This window comes from Hipposideros armiger, unplaced genomic scaffold (genome assembly GCF_001890085.2).
Source record: "Hipposideros armiger isolate ML-2016 unplaced genomic scaffold, ASM189008v1 scaffold_42, whole genome shotgun sequence".
In the NCBI taxonomy this organism is placed as follows: Eukaryota; Metazoa; Chordata; class Mammalia; order Chiroptera; family Hipposideridae; genus Hipposideros; species Hipposideros armiger.
The window spans coordinates 4557895-4576784 of NW_017731392.1; the positions used below are offsets into that span (position 1 = coordinate 4557895).

Sequence of the window (18890 nt, forward strand, 5' to 3'; positions counted from 1 at the left end):
GGGATGGGGCTGGTGAGGTCTCAGGGACGGGAGATAGCAGACAATCTCAGTTTCCTTCCTGTGCCTTCAAACCCAGACCACTCTCTGAAACAATGATTTCCAGAGTATGGTCTGAAGACTATCTAACTCTAGCATCTGTAAAAAAGATAGTAATATTTACCTTGCAGGGGTGGTGTGAAATAACAGGTAAGGGATGTAAAGTGCCTGCCCACACTGGCGTTCATTTTCAGTCCAGGGTAATGGCTTTTCTAAGATTACCCTGAGGACTGGATTTGCCCAGGAATGAAATTCAAATTAGTGCCTCTTGCTGGAGACATGAAGGGGGAACATTTCCACTTGGGTAGGTTTCATCCAGGTCAGAAGGTGTTCCAGAATTGGGTTTGGTTGTGGTTTTGTTGTTGTTACTGGGTAGTTTTTTTTGTTTTGTTTTTTTTGGTGGGGTGGGGTGGGGGATGGGTGACAGCAGGGATTGTTAGCTGAGACAATCCCCAACCTAGCATAGCTGATTGGAACCAACCTGGGGAAATGGTCTAATGACCTCAGTTCTGCATAAAACCATGGGTGTTTATGTGCCCTGACATGGAGTGACATTTTGATCTCTGACCTGCAGTTATGCCATTTGCAAATAGATGAATTATTTCAGTGCACTAAGAATAAGTACTAGCAAATGCTTCCATACAGCCATCTGTATCCAAGTGTAAGAAAAGAGCATTTTAATCAGCACTAAGTTTAGACCAGTAAAAATGATGTGCTTGCCACAAAGTAAAATGAAATAAAAAAATAAAAAATTCAGATGGTTGGGCCCTAAACCATACCAATGGAATAAAAATGCCAGGTGGGGCCCAGCAATCTGCATGTTAACAAATTTCTTGGTGACTTTTATGCATATAAAAGGCTAAGAACTGTTTTTAAAGGACCAGAGCAGGTTTACCTCCTTCCAGGCCAGGCTTAACTGCAAAGAGCAGAAGATACGGCTTGCCAACCTCCAGAGTGTCTTCCCACCTGCTCTCTATTGCCTGAAATAGCTTCAGTGGCAAATATTACTCTTTACTCGATAATTGGATGCCAAAGGCCTACCCAGACACTCTCCCCAGGAAAGGAACACACTGACAAACAAGCTTCAGTCAATGATGTGATGTCTACTTTCCTCAGGGGGAAGAGCAGAGTCAGTTCTGGGTACCTTCACCCATGCTCAGATCAGTACAATCCAGGCACATAGCAACTCTGCCTGTCCACCTTCTGCTCCCAGGCCTGGCACCAAGCAGAGGTTCGGACCCCAGGAACCCAGCCTTCTTCAATGAGCATTTTCTGAATTAAAGTTGAGAGCTTACATCAATGGGCAGTCTCTGTACATGTCCTTCTTGGAAGGAAAAGTTAGGCTAGAAAAGTGGTCTCGACTTTGGCTACACAATAGAATCTCTTAGGAGCTATTTAGAATCCTCAAACCCTGGCCTCCCTCCAGCTCCTTGGCTTCCAGGTGACTCCAGGGTGTGGCTGGCCAAGGTGGAGAGCCACTGGCAGCGTTATAAGAATAGAGCTCTGTAAATCCCTCAGGAAAGACCCACTGGCTAAGAGTGCACAAGTTGGAGAGGGATCGTAGATGCTGCCTGCCCTTCAGAAAGGGGTTTGCAGGCTCAGAATCGCCCAGCTATGTGGAAGGACAGATCATCACTAGGTCGGCTGATTCTTTGGCTGCTTCCTCCTTTTTCAAATGTTTAGATGATCTCACATTATTGACTCTAGAGTTCTTTTTAAGATGCTGCTCATAATTTTTATGGTATATTTCATTTTTGTTATTGGAGGGACGCAGCACTCTACCAGAGCCGAGGGGGCACTTGGTAGGTAGCCGCTCATGAATCTTTCCGCCAGATTACCGAAGAGCAGTCCAAGAAAATTCACAGTATTTTATAAAATATCTTTCCCATAATTTTTATTAAATACAGAAGATGATTGAAAAGATAGTATCACCTGCAAGAGGTATAATTTTTAAGGTTTATTAGACACACACACACACACACACACAAAGAATTCTAAAGCATCTTGCTTTCCTTTTAGCTCCATAGGGCGTTCACAGAGAACTGTGAAAAGGAAGGTCAAGTTAGCTAGCGTTTTGTTTGTTTGTTTGTTTGTTTGTTTGTTTTTCACTCTGTCTTTCCAGGAAAGGTGGAATGCAAAATAATGTTAATCAGAAAATCCCTGTTTAATCTGGATTTAGGAATGGATTAAAGAAGATTAAAGTGAACCTTTGCAAACAAAAAGAGCAGGCAAGTCGTTCCTCCTTTTTCACCCCTTCATCTTAACCTCAGGTACAGTCTGGACTTTTCATTCTTCCAGCACCCACAGGGCAGGCCCTCCTCTCACAGCCAAGATCCAAATCTACACATTCCCCTTCACACCAGGAAAATGTATCCGGCAGCGTGCCAGTCCAGTCTGTGCTCTTAAGGTTTGGTAGGGCTATTCAGCTATGGTTTCTAAAACCCAGCTTTTACCAGGCCGCTTCCTCCTCGAGAGCCTGCAGCACCTCCCCAGTGTCTACTGAAGCAAGCCTGACGTTTTGTCTTGGCAAGAGTTATTCAGCCTCACCCTGAGCTCCTAGGACTGCATGGTGACTGTCTGAGAATTGTCCACATCGACTTGGTTGGAACATCTACGTGTGCCCTTCTCACAACTAGCCGGGTATCTCCAACTATTGTGTTTCTATGATCAGTTTGGAGTAGAAATCGCTCTAATATTTTCTTTGGTATATATAGAGGCAAAGAAAATATCCAGTCTCTTAACTATTTTGTTCTATGAGTAGATTTTTTTTAATGTAGTGGTCATCACTAGGTCTGCCGATGCTTTGGCTGACTTCCTCCTTTTTCAAATGTTTGAATGATCTCACATTATTGACTCTAGAGTTCTTTTTAAGATGCTGCTCATCATTATTATAGTATCTTTCATTTTTGTTATTAAATTTAAATACAAGTATGTTGTAGAAAATTTAAAACTTCTGATAAGTAAAAGAAGAACATGGAGCTTGTAATCTGGTGTTCTTGGATCTTCAGGCTTAAGACGTCTGAGCTTTCTTTGACCCTGTCTCTCTCTTTGACTCTTCAACTCCCATCACCAGTTATGTCAATTCTCCTTCTTTTGACAAATCTTGTCTGTTTTGGTCCCCTCCTGTCCATTTTTTCAGTACAGTGGTTGTGATCTCAGGGACCACAGACGATGCCGGTGGCCTCCCACCTTATCTCCCTACCTTCAGTCTCTCCCCTTCCCTGAATTCAGTTTCTTAAATTGCCCCTTTCATCATGTCACTCTGCTCATGAATAGTCTTTGATGCCTCCCTGTTTCTTGCAGGATAAAGTACAAGCTCATTAGCTTGGCATTCAAAGGCCTTCACAACCTGGACCCAACCAAACATTTGAGATGTAATTAACACACAATTGTTTCCATTCTATCTCCCAGCCCAAGGCTCAGCTCAAGCCATTCCTTTCCCCTTCCAGATCATCTCTTGGGCACAGGAATGGAGTCCACTTAGGGAAAGAGGACTGCAATGATGGTACAGAGATTCTACTCTAATCCCTGCTGCTTCCTGGATGTGCAAATCTGAGCAATTCTCATCATCACTCAATGCTTTGTTTTCTCCTATAAAATGAGAAGATTGGATTACATGGGCACTGATGACTTTTGCAGCTATACTTTTATATATCCTGAATTGATAGCACTTCAGGTGGTATGACTTATTGGTCATTTAATCCCCAGTACTAATAGCAATTTTTGAATTATTATTTGGTTCTTGTGATATCTTTTGCATCTTATATCTTAAACTGGTTTTTTGGTCCTAAACTGAAAATAGTTTTTTTTCTTCATTTTATGAAAGCAATAGAAGCTCATTTTTAAAAATCCATATGGTACTGATAGATAACAAGTGAAAACCACCCATAATTCTCTGCTGGAAGCAGGGAAGTTCAGAGAGCTGTAGGGACCCTAAGAAGAAAGTGATTGACTTAAGGTTTCAAGATGAAGAGACCCGGGAGCTGGATCCTCATGGAAAAATAGAAATTCTTAAGGCAAAAGAGTGAGGAACAACAGCCAGGTAGTGGAACAGAAAGTACAAAGGCTCAGAGGTGAAATTGTCTGGAATGTTGGTGGCCTATTGAGAAACAGAGAGTGGCAAAAATTGGGAGTATTGGGAGGAAGAGTGTAGTCAAAGATGAAGCTGGATGTACGACCATGAGTCAAGGTCTGTGTTAGGCAGGCCAAGGAGATGGGGTTCATAGGCGGTGGGAAAGCCCTTAGAGACCTTTACTCAGGGGTGTGTCTTGATCAGTGGGGAAGAATGAAGGCGGGCCTGGGCCTGGGGACACTGCTGCTTGGGAGACCAGTATGAAGGCAACTCTCCAGGGCTCCAGCCCCAACCCAGGCCTATGACAATGCTATACTAAAAGCACTGGGATAATGTTAGGAATGTCCTTTAGGGTCTCAGCTGGGCAAAAGGAAGAACTGATGGCTGCAAGGCCAACAACTCTCATAGAGGACTTGGCTGGGACGCAGTGCCGTGCGCATCATATTGGGGCCTGAGGCCAAACAAATCAGCAATATTGGCCCTGTCTTCATGTAAAATGTCAATATTTTGTTCATCATTATTTTTTTGCATTAATTTTTATTTAAAAAATATTACATTAAATATTCTTTATCTTGATTTAGTGATTTTGGGGGGCTCCCCCTTAAAGTTTAACATTCTTATTTGTTTCATACGAGACATGAATTTGTCATACTTATTCCACCAAGTTCCCTGAATGCGCACTGACAAGGCCCATGCGGGACACAGAGCTACCTCAACACAAATCTTGCCCTCTGGCAATGCAGGAAAGAGGTCCCTTCCTCCATGACAAAAACCCTCTGACCTATGTGAAGCCAGAGGACAGATATAGACGGAGACTGGGTGACTCATACAAAATAGCTTCCTTTTGGATAATGTCTGTCTCGAAGCTGAAGTCTCTGCTTCCCGTCATTTTGAAACAGAGTGCCGCTTTTTAGTGACTTCTCTGTTATTTGCATGTAGCAGAACTCGTCCTAGCGCCAGCTTCCTCCCTCTGCCCTTTTTTCATAGCCTCTTCTATCCTGCTCCAGCTTTCTCGTGCCCACTTCCTCCAGCCGGGCCTTCTTGTGGCATTATTGGCGTTATGTTTAGATTTGCAAGTTTAGCAGCCTCGGCTGCTTTCTTCTAGAGACTGGCACGCTGGAGCTGGCACAGAAGATTTGCGTCTCTTCCATGGTGTGTGATAACCTAAGGAAGCCTACCTAGGCTGACTTGGCACCCACAACCCCATTTACAGATACAGGTACTGAGGCCCAGAGAGCTCATGATGCTTGTCTCAGGCCACACAGCTTTGAAATCCTGACTCCTAATTTTGCCTGTCATTAAGGTAGTCACAGAAATTTGGCAGTGCGACAGACTTGGATTTTCTGGGTCAACCTCCTTTTGTACGGGAGGAAACTACCTGCGTTCCAGGGAGATTTTGCTGTTGCCCCCAAGATGAATTAGCTGAGGGCTCCCCCAGCTCTTTCCATCATACCCTGTTTTTTCCCTTTTCATGCATGACCCGAGTCTCTGGCTAGAGGATCATCAGCTTTTCCATGGCAGGGACTGTGTCTCCCACCTTCTTATGTCTCAGCCCAGAGCCACCATTCTAGTCGCAGTCCAATAAGCCACGCCAATGGTCAGACTCAGGTAACCAATGGCAACAACAGTGAATGTCAGCGCTTACTGAGTATGTTATTATGCGCCAGGTACTTTGCAGGCATGATTTCATTTAACCCTCACAACTCTATGAGGCAGGGCCTATTGTTATCCCCATTTTTAAAATTGTGATTAAAAAATAACCACCTAATGTAAAATTTACCATCTTAGCTATTTTTATGTGTATAGTTCAGTAGTATATTTACATTCACATTATATACTCATATTGTAGCGATTTTCCCAATTTTATAGATGAGAAAACTTTGCTCATGGACATTAAGTAACTTGCCCCAGATCCAATACCTGGTGAATGACAGAGATGGACTTTGAAATCGGGCTGTCTGACTCCAGAACCCAGGCTCTCAACCACCCCTGGATGACACCTGCTGACTTATTTCAGCTCGGCCCCTCATCAGGGCAGGTGACCATCTTCACTGTGTGCCTCTTTGGGCACCTTTCTCTCTGTCCCTCTACCAGCCAAATAGTTTTTACTAGGGACACGTGGAACCCCACCACTGCCTTGCTACTGGTCCCCAAGGTCAGACTCGTTGCTAGAGGGAAGCCTGGGATCTTAGGGGCCTGTTGCAGTCTTTGTGGATGGGCAGAGATAAAAGAAGAAGGGACAGATGGTAGGATGAGGGGGAAAGAGAGAGGGCAGTGCATGCAGGTGCCAGAGAGAATGTGGCAGGGCCTCTCTGGGGCCTGGAACATGCTCAGAAATAGAGGGACTGAACTCAGCTGGAAGGAGGCCTGAGCACCGTATCCCTGTGTGCCCTTTCTCCACACGCCAGTCAGAAAGAACAACTTCAGCGTCCTGGAATGGAGGGCATGGGTGCGTTTTACACATGAGCATCTTGCAGCCTGGGTTGTCTTACTAACCGCCTATTAACCAGAGAACGTAATTTGCAAGTTTCTCCAGACACTCTGCCCGTTTTTTTTCTTTTGTTCCTACTGAGATCTGCAAATATTTTGTGGTAGTCTTCGGCGTATCTGAACTGCTGATCTGGGTTATGAGCAGACGGAAACTGGGCTGACTTGGCATAACCAGCGGTAGAGATGATCCTACAAAAACCCTGAACCCTTAAAAAAAAAAATCCTGGCGTGCTTTACCCTGTCAAAGGAAGTTAGGCATGGGACACACCACACTGACACCGATGAGATGACAAGGAACCTATGCTGTATTAGCTTTAAAAAGTTCTTAGAAGGTTTGCCATTTGATGTGACAGCAGATATTGTCATGGCTGTCCCCCTCTCTGATCTTAGGGGCAGGAGCCCCGGGGGCCTGAAGGGCTGCAGCGCTTTCCTTCCTTTTGGCCCTGAGAAAGCCTTTCTGGTTCTTGCTTTCACCCATGACCCACACAGCAGGGAGGGGCTTGGGGAAAGGGACTACATTATCACGTGACACTGATGAGTCTCAGATTTGTAATACCAAATGACCAATAATTCTAATCATGTTTCAGAAAATTCCAAAAATGTACTCCTTTGTACTTCTGGCAAATGAGCGTGTTTTAAGAATCTGAGCGTGTTCTTTTAAAAAAAGTTAACCATAAGAGGAAAAAAAAATGAGTCTTAGCTGTGTCTACAGGGTGCACTATAATATTGTCACCCACTTGTCTGGGCATCCATTTGCACAGCTAGAATATTTTTAGGGAGTAAAGAATGGTTTTGAGGAACGATATTTCCTATACACTGAAAAAATTGGACTGAGTTAAGCTCACTTCACGGGGCTCTGGGGAAAAGGATATTGGAAAATATCATGTGTAAGAATTGAGGTGGAGGGAAGTGTTGTCATTCTTAAAAACCATCCAGAAATGTTTATCAATAATACATGTCTTAAAACTTTGAAACACTATCTAGCTGGTCAAACAAAAATATGACCATGGGTCCCCCAAATATACAATTGTATGGTAAGTATGGAAATAATTTCATTATCAAATTTTTTATTATGGTAAATACACATAATGTAAAATTCACCATTTCAACCATTTCAAAGTATACATACAGCTCACCGGTATTTAGTAAATTCACAGTGCTGTGCAACCACTATCACTATCTAGAACATTTTTAGCGTCCCAGAAGGAAGCTTCACACCCATAAAGCAGTCATTAGCAATTCTGAAGCTGATTTCTTTTCAATTGACTTTTGAGGTATTTACATGAACAGTTTTTGTTTTGATCATGCTAAGAGATTGTCCTCAGCATTCCTCAGGTATATAAGGTCCAATCATCTAGGAACAGTTTGGCAACTGTAATAATCTTTGAATGTGGAGATGATATGAAATCAAAAGTCTTTCCATGGTTAAAAAAGGAGTTTGACCCTGAACAGGCTGTAGAGACCGTTTAAAAGGCAAAATAGGGCCGGCTGTGTGGCTTAGTTGGTTAAGAGCTCACTAAAGAGTGTGAGCTCTGAGCAACAGCAGTTCAGTTCCCGCTCCCCCCTACCCCTATCCCCGCAAAAAACGGCAAAATAGTCACATATATGTAGAGGGTCCAGTTTTCCAATGATTTAGTATTACATTTTCTATCTTCTTTGTTGGGAGTGTATTTCTCATGTTTGTATTTGATTCTCTGGTAATTATTTGCACTAAAATAAAAAGACTGTTTCCTCCCGGTCCAGTATTGAATATGGACATTACTATGCTTTACGTGCTTAAAAAATTATTCTTCCTCTTGCAGATTTTTATACTTTGGGCCGAGTAAAGTTATAAAGTAAACAACAACAGCAACAAATTGAACAGGGCACGGCATTTCCTTCAACCTTTGACTCAACTCTCTAACCCTCCAGACTAATCACCCTTCGTCCTGGCCTCCCCCTGGGAATTCCTTGACTTAGGTGTGGCCTCCCTCTTCTGACCTTTCCTTTTTCTTATCACCACTTCCCTGAACAACGTTCTATTCTTTCAGCTAACAACTGTGGATTGAGCTGTCTGTGTGTGAGCGAGAGAAGAGCACAGCTCTCTGCCCCCTCTGCCTGACCTGGCTGTTAGATAAAGGATTCCCGCCTGGGTGCTAATGACAGATAATGACTTAATGTCTGAACCTATTATACTTAATGGTGTTGAATTTTGAGCCAGGGCTAGGGGACACTGGCTTATTCCACGTGGATGCCTCTCTAATGATACAATTTGGAGCCTCAGGATAAGCCCAGGCCAGGAGGTTTTGGGGAGGGGGACATTCACTGAACTCTCACTCTCTATTTAACATAGTTACTGTTACAACACCCCTATGTATATTATTATTCCCATTTTCCAGTTGATAAAGCTGAGGTTAAAAAAGGTTAAGTGATCTTCTCAAAGACCACGATCCAGTAAGTGCAGGACAAGAGTTCAAACCTGGGTCTACCCAATTCCAAAGTTCATATTTTTTTCAGTACAGCAAAAACACCTTTCTGGGCACTTTTTTTTTTTTTTAAGATTTTATTGAGGAATCGGGGGAAGGGAAACAGACAAGTTGCTGTCCTTTTGTTCTTCAGTCTAGTTGTGGAGGACATTGCTTTACTGGCCCGTGTTGGTATTATCATTGCGCTCTTCCCAGATGAGGCAGATCGGTTGCCAGCCTCTGGACAGCTGCTCACAGTGGCTCATGGCAGCTCACATCGGCTGCCGACTCCTCACGCCGGCTGCCAGCCATTCACAGTAGCTTATGGCAGCCCACTGCAGCAGGGGCTGCAGCCTTACACAGTCGCTGGTGACTCACAGCAGCCCAGCTCCAGGTTGAGCTGTTGTTCACCATCTTAGCTGTAGAGGGCAGTGTCACTGGCCCTCATGTGGGATCTGAACCGAGGCCCTGCTGCTCAGAGCTGGCATCCCAAGCCAGCTCTTAACCAATGCGCCACTCGGCCGGCCTCTGGGGCACTTCTTAAATGATACCACATTGATCCTATATGCTCAGTCTACACATGAAACCAACTCTGTTCTTTATAATTATAACTCACTCTCAGATTACATGAACTATTGTGGGAGCATTCTTTGAAAAACATCAGTAGGATCCCAAACACACCTGAGTCAGCACGGAATTCAAGTGTGGACCTGGAAATATGTACTAGCCTGAAATGCTGAGAACATGATTCTGTGGGGCTTCTTCCCTGGGTTTATGACTAGTAAGTTAGTTTCCTTTTAGTTGAAAAAAAAAATTCTAGGAAAAATTTATAACACTAGACTAAGCTAGAATGTTTTATTGGCCAGTAAATGACAGGGGGGAAAAAAGGAGGGTGTGACCCACGCTTTTCCCTGGCAGGCACACACTGAGGTGTAGTTCTAGAATGGGCTCTGCTAGTGTGAGCTTGAACAGGCAACTTTGCCTCTCTAGGCCTCAGCTTTCTTACCTTAGAAATAAATGGGGCTGCAGAGATGGCTTCTCAGGTCCTTGGCAGGTAAACCCCTATGATCTGGGCGAGGACATTGATGTTCGTGTCCCTACACATTGCAAGGGGAGCAGGCGCAGCCTCGTGGCTCATGAAACCTGTGGCCAGCGCTGGCTACAGAATTTCTGGGGCCCAGTATAAAATGAAAACACAGGGCCTCTTACTGGAAATTATTCAGAATTTCAAGACTGCACTAGCAGAGCATTAAAGCCAGCCTGGGGCTCTTGGGGCCTGGGGCCTGTGAGTGCGTGGCCAGACTCCCAGGAAGCTGGCCTTTGCTGCGCGTCCTCTAGACCATGGGAAGGGCTGAAATCTGGTGTAGGGCTAGGGCCCCAGCTAGCCTGGGGGAGGCAGGGACGCCCCTGGGGTGATGATTTCCTTTCTCAGGAAAATGGCCAGTGGAGAAGCATGACTCGCCAAGGAGACACAACGTGTCCCTTAAGCTGGCTTCCTGGCCTTGGTTTTTGAAACAGCCATGCTGGGTTGAGGGAAAATGGCATATTTGGGGGCCTGGACCATAACACTATATAAAGGTTGTGAAAACATCTGACTAAAAATTGAGCCTGCAAGTGGAGCTCCCTCTCAGAAGGGAGGTGAGAAGGGACAGGTAGGAGAAGGTGGGCCAGATCAGGAGGAGCAGGCGCCTGCGAGGGGAGCTCTTTGGGGGCAGACAGCCCTTAGCTGCCTGGTTAAGTGGACTCATAAGGTTTCCTTGGCAAGGCCATTTCTATAATTGGCAAGAACACTGCAGCCCCTTTAGCTCAGAGGCAGAATCTTGGCTCATCCATGAGCCTTGAGCATTTGACATTACAACAGACAGCAGTCCCATACCAGCCTGTATCCTTCACATAAACTGGGGGTGCCAAAAAAATGTACACAAGTGGACGCTTTGGCCCACGTTGCTCAACAGTAGTTCGCCGTAATCAGAAGTGTCTGGACACTGATGGTGACCAGTTTGAACACCTCTTATAATTGCAGAAGTCAAACATGATGAGTAGTCATCTTTTGTTATCGGTATATATTATTACAATTTTGATACAGTTTTCCTTTCTTAAAATGTGTATACATTTTTTTTTGCACCCTCTTGTATATCCTCTCACAGTTCCCAATAACATAAGAGAATCAGGGAAACTGTTTCCTGACAGCTGGATAAGATCAACACTAATTTAAAAAGTCATGGTGTGGGGGTAGGAGAAGATAAAGGATTGTTTTAGAATAGCGCTGGAATAAACATTAAAAAATAAGTTGCATCCTCAAAACCCATCCATCAGTTTCATAAAACATGCATCACTGGCCTCAGGGAGACCAGGCAAGAGAGGGTGAATACCGCAGCAGAAACTATCCCAGGTGATGGAAGAAATATTCCAAATCCATGCCTCACATGGACCTCGGGGCAACACAAGCTGCTCCAAATACAAGAAAAACATGTCTCTGTCCATCCAGCACTTAGCTGTTGAGTCAGATCCATAAACCCTTGGACTTCTCAATAGCAATGTTATCACTTAATTTGCTTTTTATCCCCAATCTATGGATTTCCACTCAATGTTTGCCCAGCTTACTCACAGAGGTAGAAAGAGAGACTATTCTAAGATGAACTTGTGTCTGGAAATCTATTTTTGCTCTCAGTTCTCTACCCAGGAAAGAACAACATATACCTTAATGGTGCATGTAGTTCGTGGACTCTAGTTTTGTTGGATGCTAAATTATTTAAAAACAAACAAACAAACAAACAAAAACTCATTGCAATACAGACCTCAGCACCTCTAGCACTTCCCCATGGCAACTCCTCACCCAAACCATTCCAGACAGAGGAAAATCAGTCCAGCGAGCAGAGGTCACGTCAATTAGTAAGATACATATTATGTATTCTAAACTTCAGATACATACTGTCACTATAAAAACATACAAATGAATATGTGCCTCTTGGTCTAGACAGAATTCATTCTGCTTGGCCTGAATTAGTTTCTCAATGGTAACACCATTGACATTTTGGGCCAGATAATTATTTTTGCTCTGGGGACTGCTCTGCACAATGTAGGATGTTTAACAGCACCCCTGGCATCTACTACGAGATGCCAGTAGCATCCTCCTCCCCAATTGTGACCATCAAATGTCCCCTGGAGAGCAAAATGTTCCCTGGTGGAGAACCACTGATCTAAATGATGCAGCTATGACTTGGAGGGTGGACGGGAAGGATATTTGTGTGGGGTTTATTAAAAAGCCAGAGAAAGCCATCTGGTGTTTCATTTTCCCTGTAACAAGCTGTCACTTAATTTCTCTTTTTTTCTTTAATAAGCCTAGATTCCTTGATGTCATTGCATGAGGGCAATAGTAAGATCCTCTTTGAAAATGATACAAACTGGTACGTTGTACATAGAACAGATGAGGTTAATCATCTGTGGATGAGACCTGTGTCTAAAGTGTTTGGTACTAGCCCAGTGTCCCCAGTCCAGTGATGTAGGAGGCAGGGCTGTAAGGTAACTGTGGTTCAGTTCTTGGAAACCTAATTACTTGTATCATAACCCATTTGGAGACCGGTTGCGTGAAGAGAAAGGAAGTGTTCAGACATGGTAAACAGGCAATCGTTAGATCTAGGAGAGGGTCTGCCTTGGATACGTGGACTCTGGTTTGGGGTTTTCCTGGCACAGCCATGCCCATAGTGGATGAGAAAGAGTGCCTAGTGTTTTCTTAGCTGATGATCCTGAAATCCACACATACTAAGCAAATTTCTAATAATGTGGCTCCAGTGTAGCTTGTCCACAAGGAGAAAGAGGCCTTGTCTGAGTATTCCACCCATAGGTATGACACAAGATGGGTCAATTGAGTGGATTCTCGGATGACATAACGCAGGTTGGCAGTGCGAAGAGAATGGGAAGCCATACTTCCTGGAAAGTCTATCTTATTTCTACCATTAGATGCGATGCCTCCTTTTTACCCCTCCACATCAGTATTGGCCTCTAACATAAGCTTATAAAGAATGAGAAGAGAGATGCCCCCAGACAACAAGAGTTGCTCTAACAACCGTGAGCCCCTGGGAAGCTTCCTGCTCTGCCTGCCACTCCAGTGAAAGGGTATTGGGTCCATTACCCTCATGATGAGTGGGTTGAAGTACCAGTTGTTGTGTTTACTTTTTATTACTTGTTATACTGACCATGTGACAAATATCATTCTGGGAACTTCAGCCCATGTTATCTTACTTGTTCTTCACAGCAAGACTGTGAGGAAGGCATCTCTAGTTTTATTTGACAGTTGGGGAAACTGAGGCTTAGAGAAGTTGAGTGAGACCCATAAGCTAGTAACTGACAATTGGAGTCCAGCCTTTTTGGGCTCCAATTGCATTGTTCTTCCAAATACATCACAGCTTTTTTCTAGATAATCTTATCTGGATGCTGTCTAGATGCCTTCTCTGACCCCAGTGTTCAGAGTTGGGCAGCTTTCAAAGCAATAAGAAAAGAGTTTGAAGATATTTTGCAAACTGTTTGTCTCCCATAAGTTGATGATTCCATCAGGGAATATTTCCTGAGGGTCATAAGATAAAATAACAGCCTTAGAGGATATAACATACGTCAAACATTGTCTCCATTCCTAAAGGATCACACAGCATCAGAGTTGAGAGGGACTTTGGGAATCCTCTGGTCCAAACTCCTCATTTTGTAGATGGGGGACACAGGGGAGATGAGATCCTACCCAGGATGGTGCAGCAGAAAAAGAACCAAAAGGGTATATATGGAAGCGTCATATAAGGAAGACTACAGGGTGTGGTCGGTGAGTGGAGGTGCAGAGAGGAGGATGAATCAGACTTTGGGCTGGTGATGATACCACTGACAGAAACAGGGAGGACCAGAGAGGGAGCTGGTGGCAGAAAGGTGAAAAGATGGTGAGTTTGTTTCTGAAGAATTGAATTTGAAAAGTCAAGTTACTGGAAATTCCAAGTAAGGATTCCAAGACCTGAGCAATTATGTCCCAGAATCTGTTAAATAAGATCTCCAAATGAGAGCACTAGCAGTGAGACCCAGACACCCAGGCCATGGCCCTGCCATGTGCACCAGTTTTATCAGTCACTTAAATTAAGGCAGAGAAGGGATATTTGTCACAACTACAATCCATGCAAACCTAAATACAGCAGGTATCAGTGTCAATAGGTAAAATAGCCAAAATAACCAGAAAGGAGAACTGAAATTAACATGAAATTTATCAAGGATCAATGTAAAGTCCTATGTTTATGTTCAGCAAATCAATCACACACCTATAGAATTAATAAGAATAACAATATTGATATTAATAACTACCATTTTTAAATTCAATAATTACTATGTGCCAGGATCACTATACGTTGGCGCTTCATAAAATAATTTATTTAATCCTTACAATAGCCCTATGAGATCAGTACTGTTATTATTTCTTTCTTACCAGCTGAAGACACTGAGACCAGGGAGATGAAGTAAACTTTCCTAAAGTTACATGTATGTTAGTTGGTCTAAAAAAATATCACACACTTTAACCAATAAGATGAAGGTTGGGGTGACTTGGTTTAACCACACTCAAAGAGCCTTTGCGTTTATAAAAATACATAAATGAGTATGTGTTTGTGGGTGCTACAAAGAAAAATATGCGAGCACAGATGATCAGTCAATCGAGAGGTTATTAAAAACATAAAAATATAAAATTTCCTTTTCAAACTAATTTCACTACTTGAAAAGAATATAGTCAATGTGATTCAGAATTGTAAATTTTGAAACATTTACCTAGAAGCTCAAAATTTTTATGATCATAGGAATGTTTACTGGGAAAGGATTGAGAAACGAGGTTTTAGCTAGTTTTCTAATGATAACGTTATCTTATAAAATCCAGGGAAAACCATGGCTAAGAATCAACTAAAAGATCTTGAGAGTTTATGGATTTCTACTAACAGAGAAATCTACTTCATGTAGTACCTCAATGGTTTAAAAAAACCAAGAATCTGTGCTCACACATTTCTGTGGTCACATGCAGCTTAGCCACTTCGCCTTTCTCAATTCTTCCACAGCAGAAACTCTTGGGGTAAATTCTTATCCCCAGCTGTGTCCATCTGGGAACCTTCTTTTCTTTTTCTCCGTCATTTTGAGAATCCCTTGTTTCCTTCCAATCCTTCCTGTCCTCCTTTCCTTGGTTGATTCTGCTTTTGCTCCACTCCTGGTCACTCCTTCTGTCTCTAGTTTCTTTTCAGCTTTGGAAATATATCCCCTAGATCAGGGTCATCCCTTTTAGATGCCCTTGATGGACACTCTCTCTCTCTCTAATTTTGTGGCTAAGAATTTAGGCAAATTCTCATATAAACTTTGATAAACCTAAGAGTGTACACACAGCTCTTTACTTATATTGTCACCTGGTGCCAAATAATTGCACAGTTAGGCAACCTTTTGAATTGGTGTTAACCAGTCAGGACAGAGGATATAAACTGCAGGGATCAAGTAATTTATTTATGTATTTCTCAGTATACCATCTAATTACAGAAAAGATTTAAGATGGCGCTTCAAGTCCATTGTGTTTACAATTTCATTTCTTTAGAAAGTTCCACGTTGACAGTATACATTTTACCAAAACAGGCCAGTTCTGTAAAGACAACTGAATAATCAACGGGGGGTGGGGGGGAGTTATTTCTGCCTAAGCAGATGAGTGTAGTGTATAATTATCCACAACATAATTTTGGTTTTCTACCCTATAATTCATGGTTGTATATTGCCTATCAACTGTTACATAATCAAAATGACCTTTGTCCCAGAAGGAGGGATCATAAAGTGATTTAGGTTCTATTGACTTTCTTTCTTTAAATTCTCATCTAGATTTCCTGAAAGAGGTTCTAAGCCTTAGGTTAGCTCCAGATTATGGAATATATCTGAAGGGGACCTTTAAAACCCTCCTGCTCGTATGAGAGAAGCCCTAATACCTATTCCTTGGTAGTTTCTTTGGCATGTCTTTCCTACCTCTCCTTCCCTTTCCCCTCTCACTGCTGTGCCCCAAGTCCAGGCCTGTGACACTACATGCTTAGGTTACTTAACTGCCCCCTACCTACTGGGTTTCCTTGCTTCCAGTTCCCCTCCCCTTCCAGTCCACCCTGCCAACCTCCTATGAGCTTGGTGGCAGGACATCTCTAACAGTGTAAACCATTTTCCAGCTCTTTGTGGTGAGAGCCCTCACTGTCCTTTGTAATCTGGCCCCACCCCACACATCCAACCTTGTCGGGACCTTCTGGTCCCACATGTCCTACTTTCTAGTCTCTGTTGGACAGGAAACTCTTTTCATCATCCCACAAATGGACCATCCTCAAGTCCAGCTCCAAGGGTCAGCTTCTCTATTACCTCCCTCCCAGCATATAATGCTTTCCCTCCACATCTACAACAACTTCCTTCTTACCTGCCTCTCAAAGCCTAGCTCTTGAAGCATCTTCTCCCGGAAACCTTCTCCAGGTACTCCAATTTCTTTCTTACACTTATTTAGTCACTTACTACTTCCATTATTTTACCCAACTCCCTCATGAGGTGTAGCAACTTCAGACCAAGGGCAAGACTACAGTACCTTCTTGTCCCCTATCGGTGCAGATCATTACAGCAGCACTCAACAGCATACCCTCAAAATGGCTGCCTGCTGATTCCAGGTCAGCAGTTCATTTCAAACTACCATTTAACAAGCACCTACCAGGTAGAAGACCCATATTCTAATTGTGAAGGGCTGTGCTTCTGCCAATTCCAGACTAATTCCTCTTAAGTTCTACCTCAAAAGCTCTAATTCCCTGGCCCCTAAATATCTATGATAACTTGCTACATGTGTCACATCACCCCATGAAAAACTGAAGTTCAAATGGTAGTTGAAATATAAAACAGTCATTGAACATTTAAAAGTTCCAATTTCCAAAAACCATGGTGCCATTACAATGAGACACAAAGAAGACTTTCAAAATCAAAATTTTGGAAGCCATCTTTTCTATAGATGAGAGAAGCTTCTTGATTCTTGCCCCTGGGGTCATTTCTGGTTTATTCTTTCTAAGTGGATTTTTATAGATAATTGTTGCACTGACATGAGGACACAGGAAAAACAGATCTAATCTCCCCCAAAACATTTCATATATACCCGCAAAATAAATAGGAGACAGTAAAACTATAATGAATACACCCGATTATAACAATTTTTAACATTCCATAGCAAACCACAAAGAAAAGTTGAGGGCTCAGATTAGCAAATCTTTCCTGATAAAAGTTTGTTGTATTCAGACTCTGAAAACTGACTTTGGGCTTTCTAAAAATTCTCTCTCCAGAGCTTTACACTTTGTTACTGGCAAAAGCCAGCTAAAATAAATCCACTTATTCCTACATATTTCTTTACAAATGCCGTCTACTTCTCTATAGCAGTTACCACCACTGCCTTAGAACTAGGAAAGCATTCCAGGATTTCAGTATTTCTGAGATGAAGTAAGATCACTGGAAAAAAGCAGAAGGAGAAGTATTGGATGGGGACAATCTTACCTCAACTTCTGACTGGCAGGAACAGTTAATTTATTAAGCTTGTCCATTCTTTTTGGGAATAATGAGCCACAAATAACCGTCCAGTGGTAACGTCAGCAGTCCCTGGCCCTCCTAAGGAGCAGCATGGTAAGCCTTTGATCTCAAGGGTCCCCAATCACTTGAGTCTGATTTCCGAGAGTGCAGGCTGCTGGCAAACACCCTGGCACTAGGGAGAAGTAAAACTTGCTCGAGCACATAGTCAAGTTTCATGTTTCTACATAATCATGTGACCTGGGTAGCCAGCCAGCTTGGCTGATTACTCCACATTGTGTAAACTTTAATAGCGAAACCTATTGGACATGCAAATTTCTTTCCAGCTGCTTTCTTTTATAACCAGATTTGTAATCAGGTCAGGGCAAGCTCTGGCTGGTCACTACTTCCTGTTGTCTTGAACACATATAGTCCTGTTTTCAGCAGGTGTCACGCTGTCCCCAGCAGCTTCCTGGGCTCAAGGAAAAGCAGAAGTCATTTCCACCTGAAGCTTTCTTTGGAACTTTAGGCTCATTTGCATAAAGTCATGGATAAACTTTTCTACTTGAAAAACCATGATATGGGAATGGCATTTTTATATTCTATTCATCTCTCCCACCCCCTAAATGTTTTTAAATAAGTATCAGGTGGCGGTGACACAGCAGTAATAGTCTACTCAGAGAATTAGAGTTTTCTTTTCCTGACAATCTATCTAAAATGGGATGGACAATTCTCTAGGCAAGGTAGAAACAGACAGGTGACCTGAAAAAGAGGAGAGGATCCCTATCATAAGACGTGTGTTATGTGTAATCCTTATCAGGTCGGTAGAGTCAGGAGCTATGCTGATAGCCAGATGTTTTCAAACAAAACCAGGATGTATCCAAAAGTCAGCTGAGAACAAATCTAACAATCTCGCAACAATGCAATTCTGACATCAGGCCATTTGGAAGTCCCTTAAGAAGCAGGGAGCCATTCTCCTCGCTGCCTTTGTCTCCACCTGCCCTCTACTGCTCACTTTCATCCCCTCCCCAGACCCAGTGACACGCAGACCCCCAGGGAACAGCAAGGGCATCCCAGGCACAGCAGGTGGGGTGAGCAGCAGGGAGGAGGGATGCATACCTGTAGGCCTGACCCATTCAGAGAGGCTCACTTCCATCCTAGAAGACTTGACTCTCCTCTTGACCTGTTCTGTAAACCTCCAATTTGTCTGTCATTTAGAGATCAGAAGGCAGTTTAGGATCAGGGAACAAGGAAACGGGAGGCACCATTCCTTTTGTACCTGGACACACTTCCCT

At 43.1% G+C, this 18890-nt stretch overlaps 1 protein-coding gene across 2 annotated transcripts in view; it reads right to left on the reverse strand.

The window, feature by feature from the left end:
* Window positions 1-18823, reverse strand: part of BLNK (B cell linker) — a 77654-nt gene extending 58831 nt beyond the window's left edge. The window contains exons 1-2 of one of the 2 annotated variants that reach the window (XM_019639061.1): window positions 18715-18820; window positions 17587-18067 (exon numbers count right to left, since the gene is read on the reverse strand). In XM_019639061.1, coding sequence (XP_019494606.1) covers window positions 17587-17633 — 47 coding nt within the window. In that variant the 5' untranslated portion in view covers window positions 17634-18067; window positions 18715-18820. Of the gene's footprint in view, window positions 1-17586; window positions 18068-18714 lie in introns of both variants that reach the window. The other variant, XM_019639062.1, reaches the window with a different exon arrangement.
* Window positions 18824-18890: the final 67 nt, after the last annotated feature.